At 34.1% G+C, this 9,535-nt stretch overlaps 1 protein-coding gene across 1 annotated transcript in view; it reads left to right on the plus strand.

The window, feature by feature from the left end:
- TMTC2 (transmembrane and tetratricopeptide repeat containing 2) overlaps positions 1–9,535 on the plus strand; it is a 456,219-nt gene that overhangs the window by 372,285 nt on the left and 74,399 nt on the right. The window contains exon 10 of the mRNA XM_012647366.1: positions 938–1,052. Coding sequence (XP_012502820.1) covers positions 938–1,052 — 115 coding nt within the window. The remainder of the gene's footprint in view (positions 1–937; positions 1,053–9,535) is intronic.

Genomic DNA, 9,535 nt, shown 5'->3' on the forward strand with positions numbered 1-9,535 from the left:
GCTAGGATTACAGGCGTGAGCCACCGCGCCCGGCCGCCATTGACTTTTATAACTATTTTTAATATTGTTAAACCATTGAACTTTAAGCAAACAGGAAACGTCAAACAAGAGATGATACTTAGACCATAACTCGATAAGCTTGACAGTTGCATGGATGGCTTCAGCATATCTCTGCCATCCTTTGATTTCGTTTTTATTTGACTATCCATATCAGATAAGGCTTAACATCATTACTTTTGCTCTTAATAAATCCCTAGCTATAAAAACGTCACCTGTTGTCTCTGTATATTTATGGCCTTAAAATTCGGCCCAACTTTTGTCATTCTCTTTACCTTTACAATATGTTTCTGGGATAGCATTATATGAGAAGTCTTCAGGCACAATTTTAAAGATGTATGTTGCTTTATCTGCAATAATTCTAACCTTGCAAAGCTGACCTGAGAGTAATTGCAAAAATCTGAAATTGTTAATATTTATCCTTTTATTACTTAATATAATGAAGAGTGAGTTAATGTTTAACCTATCTTCCCATGTTTGTTCTCTCAATAATTTTAGCATTTTTCAAATATAAGACATTAATATATTTCAATATGGGTACACCTGTTTGTACACATCATCAGAGACAGAAGCTGTTATACAGCACTACCAATTAAAATCAATCATATTTGTAATATAGCTTTAAATTTTTTCATCTCATTTCTTGTTTAGTCTACAGAGAATTTAAGAAAAAAAAAAATTTAAGGTTCCAGATAGAAGCCTTGCAACATCCTGCTATTAAGAGAAAGGCATATAAAAATGTCTAAATAACGAGCATGCTATTAAATTTTAGCTCCAAATCACCTTTACCACTGTACTTACTTTTCTCTAATAGCAGCTTTATTGTTTCATAGGACTAATATTTTCTGAGTTGAAGCTCACTGGCTTTCATACCTTGCAGGTCAATTTCTTCTGGAAGAAGGTCGCCTCATAGAAGCAGCTGAGATGGCAAAAAAAGCAGCTGAACTGGACAGCTTGGAGTTTGACGTTGTCTTCAATGCTGCACACATGCTCAGGTTAGGTTTTACTACCATACCTTAAAAGACAAATGCCCTGGCTTTGAGAAAGCAATGAATTATATGAATTTCCCTATTATACCACCATATTTCACATTCTTAATGTAAAACATGCTGCTTACCCATGTAAAAATTAGAACTATTCATTATAGTCTACGTGTGCAAGATATAGAGCATATGACCTCCTTTCTCATCTCTCCAGAAACGACTGGTCATAAAATACAAACGAAAGCTACAGATCGAATTTAATAAGTGTCTAATGTCTCCAAAATAAAACATTATGTCACTTAGTCTTAATATTTGTGTTGTTGTGTTAATTATATTGAATGTGGCATGTGGATACATTTTAATGTTCGATGGTGAAGAGGATTATCAAATACAAATATACTTAAGGCCTATGAAATTCTCAGAATGTCTCTATAATAAACACTATTGCTTTCTCTTGAAACAAAACGTTTTTTAGACCTTTAGAGATTCTATTTTCAGAAGGGTTATTACAAAAGCTAATTACAATGATAGCAAAAATAAGGCAGATCGTCAGTTTTTGTTGTGAATATAAAGGGAGTCAGTGCATCCGTAAGTGGTGCTTTATGTTAAAGGAGGAGGATGTTTTTAAGAAACTTTTTTATCAAATGACTTAAAAGATTTTTTCAAAAGCATTATTTGTCCTGTTAACAATATATATACCTCTTCTCTTATACACTTACCCGAATTTCACTCGATTAAATCCCTACCTAAATGCCTCATTAAGTGGCATCCACACTGCGGTCTCTGTGCCTGGCTTCTAGGGAGAGATTTGTAATTATGTAGGTTACTCTTAAAAAGAAAGATAAATAGTAGAAGTTAGTTCACATTTGAATGATTTTAAAATCAGTTTTGAGAAAAGTAGAGAAACTAATTTCTTAAAACTTTTTTTTGAAATCATTGTAAATTCACATGTAGTTGTAAAAAATAATATAGAGAGATTCCCTTTTACCATTTATCCAGTTTCCCCAATGGTAATATTTTGTAAAACCGCAGTACATTATCACAACCAGGATATTGACACTGATATAATCCACTGGCCTTATTGGGTTTCCCCAGGTTTACTTGTACCCCAGTGTGTGTATATGTATAATCTATGTAATTTTGTCATATGCAGGTTTATTTATCCATCACCATAGTCAAAATGCAGTGTAAGTTCCAACACCACAAGTATCCCCACAGGTATCCCTTGTGTTGTCCTTTTATAACCATGTATCGCCAGCTACCCCTGTCTCCCAGGAACCAATATTTAAAGCAAATTTTGTAGATTTGTTTGAGTGTATAATTTGAGATTGTTATTATAACTATATCTTAATGGCCTCCTATTTGCCTTTTTATAAGTTCTAGAAATCTAAAGCCTGGTTGAGAGGAAAAAGTACACTGTGAGGTTTTAGTTGGATGCCCTCATTCCACATTAACTTTAGCTTTTTTAAGGCACTTGTTTTATGATGAACTCAAGAAAGCTGACCACCTACAAAGACAACACAGAACCCAAATGACTACTGGTGTATTTATAAAATACACTATAGCCAATCCTCAAGAGCCTTCAGTACAAGGGTAATTTTCAAAAGACATCTTAATTTGTATAAGGCTAGGCACTATTACGAGGAAGAGGACTTTTTTGTTCTTCATGAATAAAACACTATGCTTTTAGTCACAATAAACCATTTTCAAGGATGGGAAAGCACAAATTTCTGTAGTCTAATTCATCTCGATAATAATAGATACTTTCATCAGTAAGGCGTTTTGCTACATATTAAATCAGTATCTGGAATTCAAGGTCTGCCAATGGAAACCCAATGTGTATTTCAAAAATTGTCCTTGTTAAATATATCACTTTTAACTTTTTCTTAGTTACCATAATGTTAGAACCAGTGGAACACTTTTGTTATACACTGGTGATGTGGAGATCTTTTATTTTTCTTTTGTTGGGATCATTGAGTTATAAATTTTTCTTTTCTTTCATTTTTATTTATTTTTAATTTTTATTTCAAAATTTTACAGAGGTACAAACGTTTAGGTTACATATATTGCCTTTGCAGCTCCTGAGTCAGAGCTACAAACATGTCCATCCCTCAGACAGTGCACACCACACCCATTATGTGGGCATTCACCTGTCTCCTCCTCCCCGTACTTCCGCCACCTGCCCAACACCCAACGAATATAAATTTTCAGAACCTTTTCTCTAGCTTTCCACAGTCTGCATTCCTCATTAAGTTGGAGTCAGTCAGCACCCTCCTCTATTGACAGCAAATATAACCACAATAACCTGACTATATATACTACTCAATTTGATGGCAGTCTCCATGAATGGTTTTACTTAGCTTTTCTGTTTCTCAACTCTGTCAAAGTCAAGTATTTCTGAAGTGCTACTGTACAGGCTAAACACCAATCTCTTTCCTTATTAGTTGAGAACATTCAGGGTTTTGCTTGTCAAAAAGAATAAGAAAGGTTATTGGTTTCCCTTTGAATTCAGTTTTATCAAAATGGTTAGCTATCAAGGTTTTGCTTATTTAATCTTACATGTAAAGTGTCCCTTGGGGATGCCAAATAGTTCTAAATTGAGTTTGACATTAATTCTTTTCTCAAGAGCTCTGTTCTTTTGAGAGATATTTAGGAAACAAAATTGGCAAGGTTTGGTGACCAGTTGGATATGAGGGAAAGAGTTCCTGATTGTGACTTGGTTAGTTGGGTTAATGGTTTACCTAATATCAAAAGTCAGCAATGTAGGAAAAGTTTATAGTTTGAGATATGGATTGAACATACTGATTTAACTTCCCTTTTTTTGATAAATTCCCAATGAAAAGACCTAAAGAATCTATAATGGGGAAAAAACTCAATACAAATATGAAAAAAAGAAAAAAAAAATCATTCCGTCTGAATGGAATTGGATTGGAAGAAGTGAGGCCAGCCATCAAGGGGACAAATCTTTATCTTCTTGGGACATTCAAGAGGCTTGAAATTTGAGATATTTCTAATAAGACTCATTTCAATTCTAAGAAATAGACATAGATATTTCTCTGTAAAATGAGGTGATAGAAAGTTTTAAAATATACTATTTCAATTTGGCAGTTAAAATAAGAATGCCAAATGAGAGATGTCAAAATAAAGGGCCCTCAGTGAGCAGATGTACATTAAAAACGTAAGAGCCATTTAGAACAATTCTAAATTCCTGTTACAAGGTGATTCACAAGAACAGTTTGTGTCATGGAAGTATAGTATTAATATCATTCACCAAATATGTTAGGCCCTCCACCTTTGAGAACCACAGGATTGCACTTTCCTGTCTTTATCGAAATTGAAGGCCTGCTTGGGTCTTATTTGGGTCATTAAATGTATATGAATACGATGTATTCCACCCTCATTCAAAGCTGTAAGAGTGAGTGTTTTCCCCTTTTTTCTGACCTGGAAATTGTGGAAACATGGATCTTGAAGTTACCAAAGGGAGACACACCTCCCTTCTCACCTGTGTTGGATAGTTGAATCAGTGAGAAGTACGCTTTATTGCCTTTTTTTTTTTAATTTTGAAATGTGAAGGGTGTACAAATGTTTTTGTTACATGGATAGCTTATATAATGCTCAAGTCAGGGCTGTTAGTGTGGTCATGACCTGAATAATGTTCATTGTACCTGATAGGCTTTTACCCATCCCCTCCTCCCCCACTTCTTGATTTCCCATGACCTTTACATCTCTCTGTGCCCCTGTGTGCCCATCAATTAGCTCCCAATTATTAGAGAGTATATGGTGTTTGTTTATCCATTCCTGAGATACTTCGCTTAGGATAATGGTCTCCAGTTCCATCCAAGTCGCTGCAAAAGACATTTCATACCTTTTTATGGCTGAGTAGTACTCCATGGTATGTGTGTGTGTGTGTGTGTGTGTGTGTGTGTGTGTGTGTGTGTGTGTGTGTATACACACCACATTTTCTTTATCCACTCATGAATTGATGGGCACTTAGGTTGATTCCACATCTTTGCAATTGTGAATAGTGCTGGAATAAACATTGGAATGCAGGTGTCTTTTTTGATAGAATTATTTCTTTTCCTTTGAGTAGTTACCCAGTATTGGGATTGCTGAATGGAATGGTAAATTTATTTCTTTGAGGAATCTCCATACTGTTTTCCATAGAGACTGTACTAATTTACAGTCCCACCAACAGTGTATAAGTGTTCCTTTCTCTCTGCATCCACGCCAATATCTGTTGTTTTTTGACATTTTAGTAATGGTGATTCTGATGGGGTAAGGTGATATCTCATTGTGGTTTTGATTTGCATTTCCCTGAATGATTAGTGATATTGAGCATTTTTTAATGCATTTGACCATTTGTCTATCTTCTTTTGAAAAACTTCTGTTCATGTCTTTTGCCCACTTCTTAATGTTTTTTTTTTTTTTCTCTTGCTGATTTGTTGGAATTCTTTGTAGATTCCGGATATTAGACCTTTATCAGATTTAGTTAGGGAATATTTTCTCCCATTCTGTAGGTTGTCTGTTTACTGTGTTGATTATTTCTTTTGCTATGCAGAAGGTTTTCAATTTGTTATCCGAATTCTGTGAGATTTAAAATGTTTTTATTACCACAGTATAACATATCTTAACTAATACAGAATATCTGTGAGAATAAAATAGGTAGGTAGGCAGACTAAAATAATATCAGAAAAGATCACAAAGACATGAATAGGATCTCTGAATTTTTAACAGCAGTGAAGGCAGTATACAATCAGTAGACTAACAATTTAAATGGAAACCATAGATATTTTCCAAGAAACTAAAGGAAAATACTAAAAACATGAAAATGATGACTGAAAGAATGAACGATTGGAGGATATATTTATAACTCACATGCACACACATTACATTTGTAATCGTATATATATTTGCTTAATTACATACATTAATAGTATATAAGCTCATTATTTTGTATACTTATATATAGTATAAGTTTTATATGCACTATAGTATGTACTTATTACATATAGTATATGATAGTTTTGTGTCTATATAAATGTACATATAATTATATTGTATATATGTGTATAGTTTTATATAGCATATATAACTATATAATTTTATTTATGTATATATAAACGTTAATAAAAACAGAAATTTCTGAATGAATATAGAGTAGATGAGCAATTATCAAGAAATAGAAAAAAATTCCAAGATAGGATGAGGGCCTTCAGTTGTCATATTGAAAACAAGTTGATGAAAATAGGTCCATTCCTAAACTGTCTTCATGTGTCACAGTTTTCAGTTACATACTAAAGAATTCAGTCTTGTTAGTTTAAGATGAAACAGGATTTAATGAAGAGTGTTCTGTAGCCCGCTGACTCTTTCAGTAGGCTTGAGAGCTCTGCCCTACACACCAGGAGTAATTCACAGTGACCAAAGCTTCCCTAGAGCTCGGCAGCTTTTACAGTGCAGGAGCTGTGCCGCCATCACCCACAAGGAACCAAGTGGAATGTGCACCACAGTCTTTAGAAGATGATTCTCCTGGGCCTAGCTGGTTTCCTGCTATGCTTACTTCTGAATGCCATTCTCTTGAGATTATATCTGATTGGTGGAACCTGAGTCATATGCTTGAAGGAAACTAGAAGATGAGTGAATTTCTGGCTTCTGCCTTGCTAGGGAAGGTGGAATCCCCATTGTGCCCAATTACCAAATGTATTTACAGGGAGGTTGATCACAGATGTTGAGTGGCCTCACATAATGAATATTGACAATACATAGTGACATTTTTAATACTTCAAATAAAATGAAAAAGTACAAGATGCCTCCAGATGAAAGCATGAAAAAGATTGGTTGTTACCAAAGGAAAATATCAAAGGAATTTAAAGTGTTAGAACACAGTAATGTCTATAGGGTTGTGAGAGGAAACTATTGAATCAGTTTTTCTATTAGCATTTTGTATGAATGGATTTATTCAGCTTTTTCCCAGAACTGGAAGTTGGACAGCCCATGAAGATACTTGATACTTGAGAGGAAATCTAAAGGCACTAAAAACAAACTACCTGATTCACAGCATTCATGGGCTGTAGTGGAAGGTTTTTGTGTGTATGTGTTGTGTTTTTAATCCACTTACAGGATAAGGAATAAAGGTAGCATTTATTCAGATATCTCCTGTCTTCCAAACACTATACTTTGCATTTTATATCTATCACTCTTTTAGTTCTAATTAAACATCTGTGAAGTAGACACTAATATTCCCATTTTACAGAGGAAGACCCTGAGGCTCAGCGTCAGTACTTCCCACTGTTGTTAAAGCTGGGATTCAAATTTAATGTGTTCTGGCCAAGTATGATACTATTTTCACTGTGTAACATTGGCTCCTTTGTGTTTCACAACTGAGTGACCACACAGAAGCTGTGCTTCTTACATTTGTCAATGGAGAAAAGGATTTACAGAGAGTAACAGGTTGTAAATCCTAAATATTAATAGTAAGACCCTTCCAGTATTACTAAATTATCCTTTTACAGTAAGTTTTAGAAAGTATATTTAGAGTCATTGGAGAGAGAATTCAGTTTCATATTCTCAAAAGAATATGACATTTTTAGAAATATCATGATGCAGTCTCTAACATGGGTCATAGAGTGTGCACTTTCCTTTATTATAGGCCTAAGCTTCTAAGCTATCACTGCTCCCCAAGGTATTGTAGTAAAAAAAAAAACAAAAAAGCAAAACTACACTACACCAACTGGTTTCAATTGCTTCCCTAATTTCTAGAGCATAGGGTTAATATATGAGAAAGAATCATTATCTTATAATTTCTGTACTCATGCAGCACAATCTTATGTTATTAAATATATTGAAAACAGAATTTACAAATGCTAACTTCTTTATAAGTTCTACTGGAAGTGACGTGAAATTTAAATTCTTAAGTGAGAAAAGAACAGAATCAAATTTTCTCAAATCAGATATTGTGTGTGCGTGTCTATGTACATGTGTATGTATCTTGGAGATGTATATATATTTCCAAAGCCCTCTAGGCCATATATTTTTTCTTCCTTAACACTTCCAATCTTACCAAAACCACTCAAAAGTGACTGTATTTTCCAATTATTAATTATATTTTACTGCCAACTTTTGGTCAAGAGGGTCTTAGTTCAACTGCATTGTAATGGCTTGGGTATGAGTTCTTCAAAGCAAAGCGGGATAGTGGATGACGTTGAAGATGGACATCTTCCCACCCAGTGGCTCTCCACTCTTAATGTGTAAGTGAATCTCTTGGGGATCTTACTGAGATGGATATTCTGATTTAGAAGGTTTGGGTGGTGCCTGTCATTTTATGCTTCTAACCAGTCCGAGGTGATGTTTATGATGGTTCTTGGACAACCACTACAAGCAAGTTCTATCCTGTCTTTTCTCTCTTCATCCCCTCCACTCCTTCTCCCCATGAAAACCTTACAAACCTAAGCATTAATTTGCTATATATAAATATAATAGTTGACACTGCCAGCATACATTTCCTGCCTTTTAATTTTTTCTAGTATACATCATTATGTAATCATTCTAGACGTAGGTTTAGCTCTGTCCTTAGCAGCCCCTGAATAGTTGGAGGGCATGAAAGAATAAGCTCAAACTCTTGATGGGGCATCAAGAAATTTCTGAATCAGAGAGACCTTTTATAAAATCACATTATCAGCATAGTCTTTTCCTCTTTTATTGCTGCATTTCTTCTTTACCTCTCTATCCTTTTCGTTCAGAATTGACATGGCTACTTACCAGTCATGAAGCCATTTGGGGGAACCTTGACAGAAGGTTTCATCTAAAAGGGCTTAGTGGTCATAAACAATTTATTGTAGGAGTTTTCATTATAAGGACCTTTTCTGCTCCATTGTTTTTACATATGTGTAACTCTGGTATTGCTATTTTAAGATTTTCTGTATGTTTTTATGCCCTCATTTATTTCAGTTCTACTTCTGTTCCTACTGTATAGCTTATCAACTAGAATTAAAGTTTAGTGCTGCTTTGAGTAACTTAAAGCTAAGCATCAGTTCCTGGCAAGAATCCAGGAAAACTCAGCTACTGTTTCCCTCTACTTTTGTGTTACATGAACAAACATCTCTCTCTAGTAAAAAGAAAAAATGTTCATAAGTCATCCTTGAAAATAATTACCAAGACTTTAATAAAATATTACCTTTAACATGAATCAAACGGTGGTTATCATCCATATTAATATTTAATTCAAATGGACAATTGACAGCTATTAGTAATTGTAATTAAATAGTCTTCTAAATGCTACTAGAATTTTTATTTATTTTCAAGGAAATAATTTTACATTTAGCAATTTTTAATTTTATAATTCTCACAGAATACATAAAAATGTAGGTAATTTTGATTCTTTTTAATTAGATTCTCTTCAAACATTTCATATAGTCTATTAAGTTGTTTTTTTCATAACATAACTGATTCCCAAATTTCTCTTATACATCTCATAAGACTATTGGCCCATAAACCTGTGT

The sequence above is a fragment of the Propithecus coquereli genome, unplaced genomic scaffold, assembly GCF_000956105.1.
Source record: "Propithecus coquereli isolate 6110/MARCELLA unplaced genomic scaffold, Pcoq_1.0 Scaffold264, whole genome shotgun sequence".
Classification (NCBI taxonomy): Eukaryota; Metazoa; Chordata; class Mammalia; order Primates; family Indriidae; genus Propithecus; species Propithecus coquereli.